The sequence below is a fragment of the Oxyura jamaicensis genome, chromosome 19, assembly GCF_011077185.1.
Source record: "Oxyura jamaicensis isolate SHBP4307 breed ruddy duck chromosome 19, BPBGC_Ojam_1.0, whole genome shotgun sequence".
NCBI lineage: Eukaryota > Metazoa > Chordata > Aves > Anseriformes > Anatidae > Oxyura > Oxyura jamaicensis.
Window position 1 is genome coordinate 8,602,221 of NC_048911.1, and position 14,905 is coordinate 8,617,125.

The 14,905-nt window shown below is 38.7% G+C and overlaps 1 protein-coding gene across 5 annotated transcripts in view; it reads left to right on the forward strand.

Moving 5' to 3' along the window:
• The first annotated feature begins 23 nt into the window (after window positions 1-23).
• Window positions 24-14,905, forward strand: part of BRIP1 (BRCA1 interacting protein C-terminal helicase 1) — a 57,101-nt gene continuing 42,219 nt past the window's right edge. For 2 of the 5 annotated variants that reach the window (XM_035343266.1, XM_035343269.1), the window contains exons 1-9: window positions 24-161; window positions 1,357-1,476; window positions 1,902-2,013; window positions 2,527-2,721; window positions 3,006-3,133; window positions 4,047-4,181; window positions 10,043-10,336; window positions 10,970-11,191; window positions 11,729-11,928. In XM_035343266.1, coding sequence (XP_035199157.1) covers window positions 1,384-1,476; window positions 1,902-2,013; window positions 2,527-2,721; window positions 3,006-3,133; window positions 4,047-4,181; window positions 10,043-10,336; window positions 10,970-11,191; window positions 11,729-11,928 — 1,379 coding nt within the window. In that variant the 5' untranslated portion in view covers window positions 24-161; window positions 1,357-1,383. Of the gene's footprint in view, window positions 167-325; window positions 547-1,356; window positions 1,477-1,901; window positions 2,014-2,526; window positions 2,722-3,005; window positions 3,134-4,046; window positions 4,182-6,997; window positions 7,168-10,042; window positions 10,337-10,969; window positions 11,192-11,728; window positions 11,929-14,905 lie in introns of those variants that run through there. The other 3 variants (XM_035343268.1, XM_035343267.1, XM_035343271.1) reach the window with 3 other exon arrangements.

The following is a 14,905-nucleotide window of genomic DNA, read 5'->3' on the forward strand; positions in this document are numbered from 1 at the left end:
ACCATTGGCTCTACCCGTGCGGCGGGGCGGGGGGGGGGGCGCTCAGTGTGCAGCTCGCCGAGTGGCGGCTCGGCGCCCCTCCCTTACAGCCCATTGGCGGGCGGGGCCGAGCCGCGCGGGAGGCGGGAAGCGGGAGGCTGCCGGGGGCGGCCTCGCCTGAGGTGAGGTGCGCGCGGCCCCGGGGGGGAGCGGGCAGGGGGGAGGACGGCTCCGCGGGCGGCCCTGAGGGAGGTTAAAGCGCTCCGGGGGCTCCGTGCCCTGCCCTGCCCTGCCCTGCCCTGCCCCGCCCCGCCCCGCCCCGCCCCGCAGCGGGGCTCCCCGGGCTGTGCTCTCACCTCCCCGGGCCTCCGGTGGCCGCCGCCTTCTGCCCGCCGTTTTAGGGAAAAGCCTCTCCCCGGGTGCGGTTTGAGGGGAGGGGCTTCCCGTGAGCTCCCGGTCTCCTCTTTTCGCTAGGGCTTACTTGGTGTTGGCAGAGCCGGTGCTGGAGGTGAATCATGGCACGCGGGGGTGATTTTCTCGTGTCTGCGTTTACACGTTAAAAGTCAGGTGAGGACACAGGTTAGCGAGTTCACGTGTTGCTGGAAGACCGCCAACATCAAACTCTTTTATTCTGTACACGCTGAAAACCTGCAAGATGAGTTCCTGTGCCTTTAAAAAAACTATCCGTTTTTTAAAGCCATACCGTTCTACAGTGTTTTTAATTCAGAATTTTTCAGCATGACAGGGAAACTGACCTGCCTTTATTCTCCAGAGTGAGAAAAATGTGAAAGAACACTAACAGAAGGGAATAGTAGAGTGAATGACAGCATGTTGGTTTATAACATCCCTTTTTTAAAGTCCGTGTCCAATTGTACTTTGTCATAAAATAAACACTGCAAGCAACCCTTGCCAGCTGAATCGTGCCTTGCGCCGTCTTGGTGTCTTAGCGCCTTCTGCTAATGGACCTGCAGAATTGGAAAATTGTTTATTTTTCTTAATAGTAGTTTAAATATACTAAAACGTTTTCTGTCCACGGATCCAGGTTCTTATCCTAACAATATTCCATCTGAGAAGTAGAATCTAAAATGATGTATACATTTCATTCGTAGTTTATTGTTGTCATTTTTAGCTTGCTTAAATTCCTACTGTTACTCACCAGATGGCGGTAACTTGTTTTTATTTGTAACAAGGACCGGGCCTGAACAGATGACAAGTAGTATAAATGCCACTCATATACATGCCACTGTTGTTAATATGCTGAACTCTTAGTCCTCTTAGCAGGTTAGCAGTTTCTGCTTTGTTTTGTTTGGTACCATATGTTGTTTCAGCCTTGCCTGGTTGTTAATGTTGACTTGTGAATACTGTTTTTTATTGCAGTTATAAACCTGAAATAAACGTGGAAAAATGTCTTCTGATGTGTCAGAATATACTATTGGGGGAGTGAAGATTATATTCCCTTGCAAGGCTTACCCTTCACAGCTTGCTATGATGAATGCTGTAAGTAGATTCATGTTAGCATCTGCTGAGCTAATAGCTTATGCTTTGCAGTACCCGTCAGCCTTTAGGAAACTAATACATTAAATTCAGAGCTTCCAATATCTTGAGAATTTCAATTGCAATGTAACTTACTGGTCTCTGTGCTGTACAATGATAGAACCCTATCATATTCAGAACCCTAGCGGGGTAATGTTGAAGTGCATTTTGGATTTGTGAACATGGAGCATGTTCCTCCTGAGAAAAATACAGCTAAGGCTTGTTGACCCGTGGGTACTCTGAAAGATGATTGGGTGGTTTCTGTTTTTTACAAAACAGCAGGTGTCCTGATCTATTTTTAGAAGCATAGTTAAAGATATCCTCATTTTATTTTTTTATTTTTTTTTTTCCTGTTAATTCTGATCTAGTTCTTGTCATTCTCTTTAAAGATAGTTAAGGGCTTAAACAGCAGGCAGCACTGCTTATTGGAGAGCCCCACAGGAAGCGGCAAAAGCTTGGCGTTACTTTGTTCTGCATTATCATGGCAGCGGTCTATGTATGGTAAGTTGTAATGTCCATTTGCATTGTTGTTATTACCAACGTTATAATGAATTGTTGTTTTTTCAGCCTTTGAACGTTTGGTTTCAGGAGTCTAGCTAGGTCTTTGTCCATGGTTATACGTATTGGCTTATTGGCAACGTGGCGTTAGGCAAACAAAACAGTAATGGCCAGTAATTGTCATGTTAAAATGGATTTAGCTATCTGTTATCGTAAGGGAATTATATGGCTGTTCAAACTCTAAAAGCAAATATCTGTGGCTGGCAGTTACGTAGATTGAATTGCAAAAGAGGGGCATTTTTCGGTTCTGCAAGTTGTTACAGTTCTTTGCGCTGCAGTTCTTCAAAGAGCGATGACAGCTTGTTCAGTCTGTGTAGCATGTAGAGGGATGTGAGGTTTATAACTGGTACCTAAATGAACTCTTTCATCTTAACTGTTACGAAAGTCTAGTGCTCATGTATAATCCCAAATAGGTTTTAATGGAAGACAAATGACCATGTCCTTTACCTTCCTTAGAGAAATTACTGCTTAAATCGTCATGTGAAAAGGAAGACAGAGAGCCAGAAGCCTTACCACCGTGTCGCTGTACGTGTCATTCCCAGTCCGAGAGCAGTGAGGCTGCTACAAGTGCGAATCATGGTGCTTCTTGTTCTTCTAATAATTATGAAACAGAAAGTTCCATAAAAACTGGAAGCCTGCAAACAAACACAGGTAACTTCGTACATAGGCAGCTAAGAATCTGTTCTAGCAGTAAAATACGTAGCCAGCACTGTCACTTTTTATGCTTTCAAGTCAGGAACTATTTTATCATCATAATAGCAGAGTGCTGCTTGATTCTGCCCTGCATGGAACTGGTAGTCTAGAAATTTCCTACATCGTGTGTCTTAACCATATTTATAATAAATTCTATTTTTTAAATGTTGCCACAGCTTAATGCATTTCTAGTAGTGGGCATGCATTTTTTTTTTAAAAAAAACATTTTTTATATTTTTCAGAATGCAAGGAAAGCAATACCCTGGCTTCAAAATTGTCTGCCAAAAAAAGGGCATCTCTATGTGAAAATGAGAGTGATGATTTTCAAGTAGACAGGAAAAGGATTCGTCCTTTAGAAACTGAGCAACAGGTGAGCAAAGTTTACTGGCAGTAAGATTACCCAGGGATAGCTCTCAAATAAAGCTGTCAAATACCAATCAACGTTTCAGGGAAAGGCATAGAGAATTGTTGAGTCATACCACAGTCATAATTTAGATTGACAGATTTTGTTCATTTTTGTTGTAACAAAGGAGCCTGTTGTAGCATTATATTATTCATAATACCATGTCCTAAATGACTTCTTCCATGTTTAAACACTTAATTTCCCCACAGTATATTTTCACCAGTTGATCTGTAACATGTAGTGAAAGTATGAGGTTCTAGAATTGGATGCTCTTGCAAATGTATTTGTAAAATACAAATAATACCATGGTAGAGCTGTGTTTTACAAGCTTTTCAAAATGCCTGCTTTCAAATGTAGTTACCTCTCGCCTGTGATGTGGAGTGTGGTATTTCTGTCACATTTTCTTCATGTTTGTCAGTGTTGGTATCACATAACTTAGTATTTATATTCGTATGTGTGCTATAAATAGCTTAAATTGCTTCTGAGTACGGGTCAGATAGTTAGTTCCCTATGTTTAAATTCTTAGATTAATATGGCTTGAACTTACTTTGCGTTATTTTAATTATGGAAGTTTGCTTGTATGTATAGTATTATAATCTTTATCAGTTTTGTAACAGTGTGAAATAAAAAAATAAAGCTCAGCAGTAAACTGTTAGAAATTTTGTTATTGTACGGAACTAGTAGTTACAATTTTATAGCTCTTCCTAGGTGACTTTTGTGTAACTTAGTTTTGGTTATACTGTTCATTGATATTATGATGCACAATGTTATTGACACGGATCCAGTGGAAAACATCTGAAACGAAACACATGGCTATTGTGAGTACGTACTTCAGCCCCATATGTTTTAATGCAGTACTTTTTTTTCTTTTCCCCTACAGGTTAGAAAACGGCATTGCTTTGCAAAAGGAGTCCAGCTAGTTGATGCTTTACAAGTTTATAATCAGAGGAAAAATGGGGAGTTGATTGTTCATTCTGAAAAAAGTGTGAAGAACCTTACTTTTTCTGCCCAAACAGTAAGTAATATAACATGTTTTACATCATGATTGTTGTTCAAGAGCATTTTTTTTGACTGTAAAGAGATTATACATCACATGTAGCTTGCTAATAGAGTTTTGCAAAGCACTGTGCTTCCAGCTGCTTTATGGCCTTGTAACTTGCTTTAAAGTAATATGTTGTCACTATCTATAGTGAGAACTACTGGCTTTTACTGCTAATGGTGGTGTCTAACCAACATGGTTTGCAAAGTGTAAGTTATATCTATTCAAATTGTTCTAAACAGTTGGTTGAATTCTTTTGGCCATGGTTCCCCAATAGTTAATAATCTGGCTCTGCTTTCAGACTGTAAACTTCCAATATGTGGCAGCAGTTCTATAGGATGTGTAAAATTTGTATGTTAGACCCGCATTTATAGTGGGTTTGTGACGCCGTAGAAAAACTTGAAACTAGGACCATGGAAGTTAGCTTTACAATATATTACAACAAAACATTACTAATAAATATTGCACATGATTAAGGAGAAAAATCCTGTGTTGCTGTGATATTTATTTTTTCTAGTAAAACGATTGCTTTCATAGCAGAGGTATCACAGGAGTTGAGGTACAAATTTGCAGCTGTTTCTGAAGCTTTCTGCTAGGCATTCTCTGCAATTCTTGGTGTTTGAGTTTTATTCATTTTAGACAAAAGCATGTTTAAGCAAAACCAGTAGGATAAAAAATATGACAGTGCAGAGATGAATGTGAGATGCCCAGTTACATTAGTGACGTAGCTCCCATGAGTGCTTATCAAAGGCTGTGACAGAATAGTTCTTGCCAATATTCAAATACAGGAGAACATGCAATTGTATAAGTTTGAGGCAAATATGAGAGAAGAATGAGTTCTGTCCCTTACTGCTTTGTTCAGGATGGAAATCGGCTTTCTTTTCAAAAGGCAAAGAACATTCTCCCTTTCCTGTTTTGTATGTTGTTTTATAGTAATACCCATCTGTAGATAACTGTCCTTCCAAGTACAGGGATTTGCATGCATGTTTGGAAATGTGCTTGGTTTCAACAAGCATTTGGATTCTCTTAGCTCTTTTCCAACAGCACTTGGCTCTTCGTGTGACTGAATGTAGCTTTTATTTTAATCAGTGTTTGTTTTAACTTCAAGAGCTGCTTTCCAGTATACTCTGCTCTTGTAAACACAAAACAAGCCAAAAGCTTTGGTATTGCTTTAAGAGACTGGGAGATAAATCTTTTCTTGACAGAAGTAAAGCTGTTTTCTAGGTCATTTAATGGGAAGTAATTTTTATTAGTTTTGGAAAGTTCCACAGATTTTTGAGTAGAATATGAATGTCAGCTGGTACTTTGAAACACAAAGGCCAGCAGAGTGTGCTGTTGATTTTCAAATGAGAAGACTTTTCTTATTTCATTGTGAGATTTGCTTTGGGTACTTTGTGTGCATCTGAAAAACTCGATTTACAAGTTCTAGAATCTTCATGTAGTGAAGAAAACGGAAAACTTCTAGTGCTGTTAAAAATCAGACTATTATTTGGCGTTTTATTATTTTTAGGGAAACTCTTCATTTTTTGTAACAGTGGTTGAGCTGTAAGCCAGTGCATTATAACACGCTCTCCCTGGGTCTGATTTTGCAAATAGGCAACACAGTATGCTACTCAGAATTTAAATTCTACACTGTTTACTACTTGTTTAGAAAGTAAGATGTAAGTGAAGAAGAAATATGTGTTTATTTCTTTTAAAGTTTTTTTTTTTTCTTTAAGAATAAAAGCAGTGATAATTTCTTTAATAAGATATATTTAAGAGTGAAAGGGTAAGGTATTGTTTTCCTAGGATGAACTTTTACTTTAGCAGACTGAGAACTTGCCTGATGTCATGAAACAATTGTAAAAAGTAGAACCTTATTTGTCGTATAACTTGTGTTATTGCAGCCAGCCCTGCACTCAGGGCAGAGGTAGCTCCTTGTCAGGCGTTCCTTCATGCGGAGCCCCTTGGAGAGGGAGCGGGTGGGCGCCTGCCAGGCAGGAGAGGGGCTGCTCGGTGCTGGTGTGTCAGAACAGCACCTGCAGGTGTAGGGCCTTCCCTTCTCCCAGGGTGACTGCCTGCTCTCAGCCCAGGGGCTGGGGATCCATTTCTGCCCTCTAGCTGTTAGTTCTTGTGAGAGAGGGCAGTTCTAGTAGGAACTTAAGATGAGAAATTATAGCCTTATGGTACTCTGTTACTCCTGTGAAAGCATATGGTCTGAGAAACTGGGGCAGCTGGGCTAAGGAATCCCCATTTATACTTCATTTAAAAAAAAAAAAAGTAAACAGTAAATGGAGAGTAGTGTAACAAACACTTGGGGTATCAGAAAACAGCTGTGAAAAGAATCTGTCTTAATGTGCTAGCCTATTGCAGTTTAACATATTGCTTACAACCTCCACAAAAGAACTCGAGTGACTTCTGTTACACATTCCAGGGGACTGGCAGCCTGTTACAATCAGGGTCTGGACTCCAGAATAGGCTAATTTACCACGATGGGATGAAGAAAGTTGTGGATTTGTATTACACGCTCTCACCTGACACCGTATCTGATCCTTTACCTGCTGACTGACGTTTTGAATGAGCTCTTTGAAGCAAGTTCCAGCTTAATTAAAACGTTTGCTTGGTTAGCAGTGATCTGTGAAAGGCTGTGATAAATATTGAACTGGGTTCACCTGCTGGTTACTGCGAGAGGATAAACAGCTGCTTTGTGTACTTTAATCAAGAGGCTGCAGCAGCAGCAGAATACTGTGCTTTCTGAGAGCATATAAAGGCATAGTTGAAAAGCTCAGGTAATGTCACTGCTGATATCTGACTAGATTGTGCTTGCGTGATATTTCACACAAGAAGTATTCACTGCGGTATCATTCAGATGGCTTTGTAACCAGGAAATGTAGATGGAGATATGAAGAGTTCCTCTTATCTCTTTGTGTTTCAAAGATCACAGCCTCGGTGTTTGTTTAGCTCTAATTTACACGTAGGACAGGTCTGTGGACTTGATTTATTCTTTTATTAATCTGACTTCTAAGTTTTTGCCATATAAATATTGATGTGATAGGCTGCTTTATCTGCCTGCTGACAGAAGTAAAAACAAGCTGGATTAGCCCGAGGTCCATATAGTCTGGTATCTGATCTCTAACATCTGTTACTGGATGTCTGATGAAATACTAAGGAAAGTAGAAGAACATATTTTTTTTTCCCTCACCAAAAATAAATAAATAAATGAAAGTCTCTGTCCTAGATTCAAACAGGTCTGAAGCCAGAGGATATTGTGAAATAGTTTTCTGTTGTCTTAATATTAACCATTTATACTCAACTCCCTCCCCCACCTATAGGTTGTTTCGTAAATAAATTGAAAACTTATCTAAGTTGGGTATGGTTTAGGCAGTATCTGCGCTACGGGTCTGCGGGTTTGTACTTTGAGGTGACGTTTCTTTAGGGACTTCCACATCAGCCCTGTCCCTTTGTTCGGTCAGAAGCTATGTGCTCTACTTTCCGTAGCAGTGGCAGGGTAACACCCCGGTGTTGGTTTTTGCTGTGTGATATTGATAGTAAATTGTCTTACAGAAATACTGAACTACAATAGCTTGTTTTCCATAAAATTTGAAGATGGCCAAACCATTTTCTACAGGACAACAAGGAATTCAAGTGTAATAATGCAAATAACGTGAACTGAACTGTTTTTACCGTTTTGTTAAAGTTTCCCTTTGTTACAAAGGACGTTCTAAGAAGGTTTTTATTTATTTGTTTAGGGCTGATGGCATCTGTGGCTTTCAGAAACGTTATGGCTACTGCTGGCAGTGTTACTCTTTTAATGGTTACTATAAAAATCAGGCCAAGTTTATAACTTTCTTAATGTTGATTTTTTAAAAACTTTTTCAAAGTAGATGGTACCATTTTAAAACTGGAATAGTGGCTGCAGTGCTTCTTAAAGCCAATATTATATCCATTTCTAACCTTATAACAAAATCTTTTAAGGCCACCTGTTGAATACTGTTCTTATGTGTAAGGCTTTTAAATTACACTCTTAAGTCTTATGAGAAGTGTGTATATTTTTCAACCCATCACAGAAGAGGTTTCTGTTCGTGTCTATGCAGTTCACATAGAGAAGGAAAACGTGCGTATACGTTCACATGAGTTAGAACAACTGCAAAATAGCTGCCTGACTGCTCTTAATGTTTTATTACTTCTATTTGGTCAACTCCCTGTGGGGCGTAGCGTTAGCAGTGAAATCCTAGCGCTGTGGTGTCATCTTTGAGCTCTGCGAATCCGTTTTACCTCAGAAAACACAACCTGACTCGAATTCGGATGAAAAGCTACGTGCATTCCTAAAGGCCCTACGGAGTAACTAAACTGCTTCTGAGGCATTACGTGGTAGCACGGTGATGTGAAGGTCGTTATTTCAAAGAGACAAATAGAATATCGTTGCTAGAAATATATCGAGGTACAATTTGCATCACAGTTTTCTGTGCGAGTACAAACTCAGTTGAGTATTGCCACATATGTAACATATACCATATGTCAGCTGTTTCCTGCTTCGCTGCTGACAAGAGCCCCATTCATAACTCTTCTTTTTATCCTTTCAGTGAATAAGTAATTATTCAATATAGGAGGCAGGATATTTGGAACCGGCCATTTAATGTGGCAGCACACCGTAATGAAATCTGCAGTTACTGGCAACCTGAGAGGGGCATGTAACAATTCCAGCATGGGTGTAACTTTATCTGCTTTGAGGGCCTGTTTATTTGGCACATCAGTGAACCTTTTATCCCAGTGAGTGACAGCTCCAGGAGAGTTACGTTTACATGCCTTCTATCATGTATTGTAATATTTAATGGGGGACAAGGCTGAGTGGGACCGAGGGTAATGCGAACTTGCTTTTCCTCCGAGCGGAGGCTAAAAGACAGCTCGATCCCCAGAACTGTGGTGTAACACGCAGCATGATTTAGCATTTGTTTATAATGGGTAATCTTACTGATTACAATTAAAAGGGGAGGGAGGAATATCTGAGCTGGCAGCTACATGTTGTTACTTGCACTATCAAACTGAAAACCAAATACAAATCCTTTTATACTAGAGGAGTTCGTTATCTTTATAGGGGATGTGTGTAGACATGGTTACTCATGAGTTACTTGTTTGCCATGCGTCTTTTCATGCTAATTATTACAGTTTTGTGACAGTTGTTCAGGTGTTTTATATTATAAAAGACATTAAAAAGATGGTGCTTCTCAGGAAGAAAAAAAACGTTTAACAAATATTTTACAGGATTAATTTCTGCTTAGAACTATCCCCTATTCTGTCTTTTATTATTGTAGTTACTAGACATAATAGCATGTCAAATATGTTTCTAATGGAGTACATGTGAGGTAGCCTGTTTTATCTGCAAACAGATTTCATTAAACTGTCTAGATTTCTCTTACTGTACTGAAAAATGTTCTCAGTATTTTAATTTGGGGGTCTAGTCCCAAGGTTTTCTTCTTTTAAGGTTCTGAACGCTTCTCGTTTTGTAACAGAAGTGTCCTTATGCCCAGGTTTAAAGGTGAGAAGTTCCTTTGCTTTATTCACGTGTGTTACCTGTGTAAATACTCCAGTAGCAATTCTTTCTGCAATTAGGTTGTGATAAGGTTGTACCTAGCAATTGCAGAATGTCTTTTAAGAAATGTTAATGCATGCACATCACATCCTCTCATGCCTGAAAATCTTAACTTTTTGCAGTTTGATAGGCCGACCAGGTGATTTACCAGGATATCTTGAACTATCCCAGAGGGCATTTTCTAAACAGACTATAAACAGATTTGGCATGTTCATCTTGCAGTGGGATTTTGTTAATCTTTTTTGTTTTGTTTTGTTTTGGGTTACAGTCTGTCAGCTCTTGCACTGAGTGTTCCTGTTCTTCTGGAAAAGAAGCTCATAAAGATGCTAGTAACACAAAGAAGAAAGACAAAGGAGATCAGTCGTTCATTCCCAAGATATTTTTTGGAACACGAACACACAAACAAATATCCCAGATTACCAGAGAGTTGAAGAGAACAGCATATTCCAGTGTCCCTATGACAATTCTTTCTAGCCGGGATCATACCTGTATTCATCCAGTGGTATCGAGTAGTAGTACTAACAGGAATGAACTGTGTGTAGAATTACTGGAAGGAAAACATGTGAGTAATTTTGTTTCAGAAAATGACCATTTGCTTAAACACATTAAGTGAAAGGTAGTGAAACAGTTGAGATAATTTACAGTTTTGATTTCTTTAAGCTATGTTGGTTAAATGCATCTGGTAACTTGGTTTAAATTACATATCAATTTTTAGAAAATGGTGATACACAGTATCAATACCGAAAACTATGTGACAGGAATAATATAGTTGATTATACTTGTAAGTTTAGCTGTAACTTCAACAAAATTTTGTTTTACTCAAAATATTTTCCCTTAAAAATGATGAAATTACACATTCAGGACAGGTGCCTTTGCAGTTCACACACACAAACAACAAAAGTAAACTTTGGTAATGCTCTATACAGTGTGTGGGATAAAATTGTTGTCCAGTAATCTTTATTTTTCTAGGGCTTTAGTTTCCTGTATCATATATAGAAATGTTAAGAACCCTTTCTTTATTGAATTAACCACAGCTGATCCATCCATATTAATCTCTTCGTGGTATGTTTTTCATTATTGCCCATCATATAAAGTAGCTGTTAAAAATGTTCCGGTAAATAAAGTCAAATGCAGATAATGACTTTGAAGGTTTTAAGCTTATTTGTTTTTTCTGTCTGTGCTCATGTGCTTTCAGGGCAAGTCCTGTCCTTACTATCATGCTGTTCATAAACTCAGTGAACACCATGCCCTACAGTCTGCACATAACTTGTACCAAGCTTGGGACATTGAGGATCTAGTCAGCCTGGGAAAGAAGCTTCGTGCCTGTGCATATTTTGCAGCGAGAGAGCTCATGGTGGGAGCAGATATTGTATTTTGTCCTTATAATTATCTCCTAGACCCACAGATACGGGAGAGTGTAAGTATATTTGTAAGACGGAGATTGCAGTAACTCAAGTTATTGTGAAGTTTAAACAACGACACCAAAACAAACAAAATCCACCAAAATATTAGGTTCACTGACCATGGTCAACTGAAGTCCTGTTTATATCCAAATATAATGTATAAATAACTCTTGGGTTAAATAATTTTTTCTTTTATTTTGCTTAAATGGATGTTTCTGTATTCCAAGTAATGCTTCCCCTGTTCTTAAATTGTAGGTTTTTTTTTAATCGTATGTTTTTTTTTAATCAGTGGAAAATAAACGCTTGGGTTTATTTTGTTGTTAGGTTTATGGATTGTAGTATGTCCAGATTATATTCAATCAGGCTGAGCTAAGTTCTTTTTTCTCCCGTTTTTTTCTAGGCTACAGAAACTGGATCAGAAAGCTGAAAACTTTCTGTTGCACGCACCATGATGTAGAATGTTTTTTTTTTTTTAAACAGGATCCAGTTAGCTGCTGTTTCTCATTACAGTATTTTACTCTGTTTTACTAGATAATCATTTTATTTTTTAGATGGAAATTAACCTAAAAGGCCAAGTAGTCATTTTAGATGAAGCCCACAATATTGAGGACTGTGCTCGGGAGTCAGTAAGTTTCAGCGTTACAGAAAGTCAACTCAGAGCTGCTCGAGAAGAGCTAGATTCCATGGTCAATAACAACATTAGGCAGAAGGATCATGAGCATCTACGGGCTGTGTGCTACTCTTTGACAAAGTAAGGCAACTCTTCTTAATTGCATTATGTCAGTATTTTTAAAAAATATCATTTAGACTCCTTTTGCTAATGCAATTTGCTGGTTACTGTGTTGCATCAAATAAAATGCAATAGAAGTAGGCTTCTGACTGTGCAGTCACCTGATTTTTGTTCATTCGAGGAGTACAGAGGATTTCTTTTTGTTTTAAATCCTCCTTACTCAAGGGGAAGCATTGAAATTCTGTTTTAAAATGTGCTGTACTCTTGAACATACTGGTATATGTGGGGCTTACTGTCCTAGTCTATGACGTTCAGTATGAAAATTTTATCTGAGATGAATCAGTTGTCTTTTAAATGCTTCTGTTTGCTTATTTGATGAGTAGTAATAGCATTGCTTTCTCAAAGCATTAATTAGTGCACATTTATGAAATGCTTTGGGAACCTTTGACGGGAAGTGTTTTGATGCATGTGTTTAAAGTAGCGTTAGAGACACCTTTTTCCCTCAAGATTTTCCGTGCTAAAGGTAGAGGAAACTTCTACCAGAACACTGTTGTCATGTATAGCTGAAGTAGGAGTCATTTATTGGGCCAGTAAAAGACTGCCAACTTCGTTACAGAGAGCATAGGTAGTGACACTTAATGACTGAAAATGTCAACCACTTCCATTATAATGGGGTTTTAAGTTGCTCCTATCTTTGCTGTATTTGAGTACTTACACAGTGCTGAAACTTTGTTTCTTGAAATTTGTTCTGGGTCTTTTATCTATTTTGTCCATGCTTAAAATTGAGTAAGTTCCTAAATCTGCTTTAGTAATAATCCTTGTGCATCTATGTTTTGGATCAGATTTGTCATTTTTGAAAGTGAATTTATCAACCATGCCCTTTATTTTTCTCATAAGACTTAGCTCAAACTCGAGCAGAGAGTTAAAGCTCTGACAAACTGCTGTACGTACAAATGCGCAGCAGAGACTCGTTAAACTTGTCAGAGCGTTCAGGTAACAAACTCTTTGCACATGCATACACTGTCCTCCTTAGTTTCTGATTGTTCTGAGGCATGAATTGTCTGCGCAGTGCTACTGATCATTCTTTCTCCCTGGACTATGTCAGCAGAATACGGCTTTAATGATTAGCTTTTGTACTGATATTGAAACCAAAGATAAGCTGAATTTCTCAGCACCTGCCTTGTAGGAACACAAGTGTCACGGAGCTCAGTGAATAGAGAAACATTGGTGATTGAGAGAGCGCTGGTAGAATCATGAGTTGATCGGTAAGGCAGATAGAAGCTGAAAAAATTAAAAATGTTCTCCCCTTCTCTGCTTTTTGCCCGTCTTCCCACAAAGGAAAACATACTAAAAGAAACAAAACAAAACCAACCAAACAAAAAAAACACAGTTAAAACCCAGAAAGTGTAGAAGTAGAGTTGGAAGGGGAGGATCTCAGCAGAAGCTGCAAATCATGAGAGGGGGTGGAAGGAGAACAGAAGCAAATGGACTGAATGCAGAAGCTTTGGAAGAAAAAAATGAAAGAGGGCACAAGGGCGTATCTTGCATGGAGTAGGAACATGACTAAGTTGAAACAATGCCAGAAGGTTCTGTCACCGGTGGAGAATTTGAAATTCAGCTCTCTAGTCCTTAATTTTTGAACCTTTCATTTGAGGGATTCAGGGACTGAAAGAGTTTAGAAATGCACAACTAATGAAACCTGGAATGACAAAGTAGAATAAAAGTGAATAATGGTACCAGTGGCTTTGAAGTTAACTCTGATTCAGTGCATGTCAAATCATTGTTTTGTTGCATTGGCAGTTGGTGGAATACACCTTGCAGTGCGCTACAACAAGTAGTTTGTCATTTTTCCTGTCCTTTCTATAGCCTGAGAGTTAATGTTTGTGTCAGAGAAATGATTTTTGTTTTTCTTTTTTGCAGTTAATAATCCTACTTTCGATATTTCAAATATTCAAAGTTCCTGAAAGATGAGAATAGCATAGCTGGAGATTTAATTGCCTCAAGCTTTTTAACCTTATCAGAAAAACTAAGGTTGATTGTCTTGGCAAATCTGCCAGCAGTATGTAAAGCAGTTGGAAAGCAGAAGACTGGGTGTAAATTGCCAGTAATAGGTAACATGCTGTTGCAGAAAGTGACATGGCTTTGCCAAATGCGTGGGCAATTAGAAAAACCTTATTTCAGTTATAAAGGTCCCGGGTCCCCATTCCAGAAAGCACTTAAGCGTGGGCTTAGTGCCACTGAAGTGCTTGACCTTTCTGAGGAGGTTGAAGATGTACCAGTAGAGGTATACTGGTGGGCTTTTATGACGAGCTGCAGATTTACAAGGACAATTTAGATGGGATGGTTATTCCATTGAACAAACACTGGGATTTGCTGGTAGGCAGCGAAGGGCCAAATATACTTTCTTGAACTGAAGGCGTTTGTAGCATTTACTGAATCTTTTCCTGAAAATACTGCATACGCTGATTTTTACTTCAAAATTGTAGATATCTTGAAATGAAGCTAATTTTATTTATTTACTGCTTTACCCTAAAACAAATTCTTGTTCTAAATAGATTATCAGGTATTCCAAGTAAGCGATTTAACATTAGATTTAATTGGATGGGGTTTATTCTAGAATTTGCCTTTTTTTGCAATGCTTCACTATTAGGTTAGGAAAGTGATTGTATCAAGTTTGTGTTTATAGCAGAACCATTTTAAAAGTATGTGATGGTGTTTAAAGTACAGACCAGGAAAACAGAAGTTTTACATTTCCTGGAATGTTTTACCCATTTATTCATTTCTTTCATGCTCGCCTTTTCCTAACTGTAGTTCCAGGTCTTTTTGATTTTACATTTGAGGAATTGGGGCCGAATACTACATTGGAATACTACACTGGTGAACTTCTGCCTGTGTTAGCGATCATCATTCCTTAACAAGATAAAGCAAATTAGGAAAGAAGTGATTGGCATGGTAGTATTTATGGATTTTTGTTTGCGAACCCAGCAGAAGGGAAGGT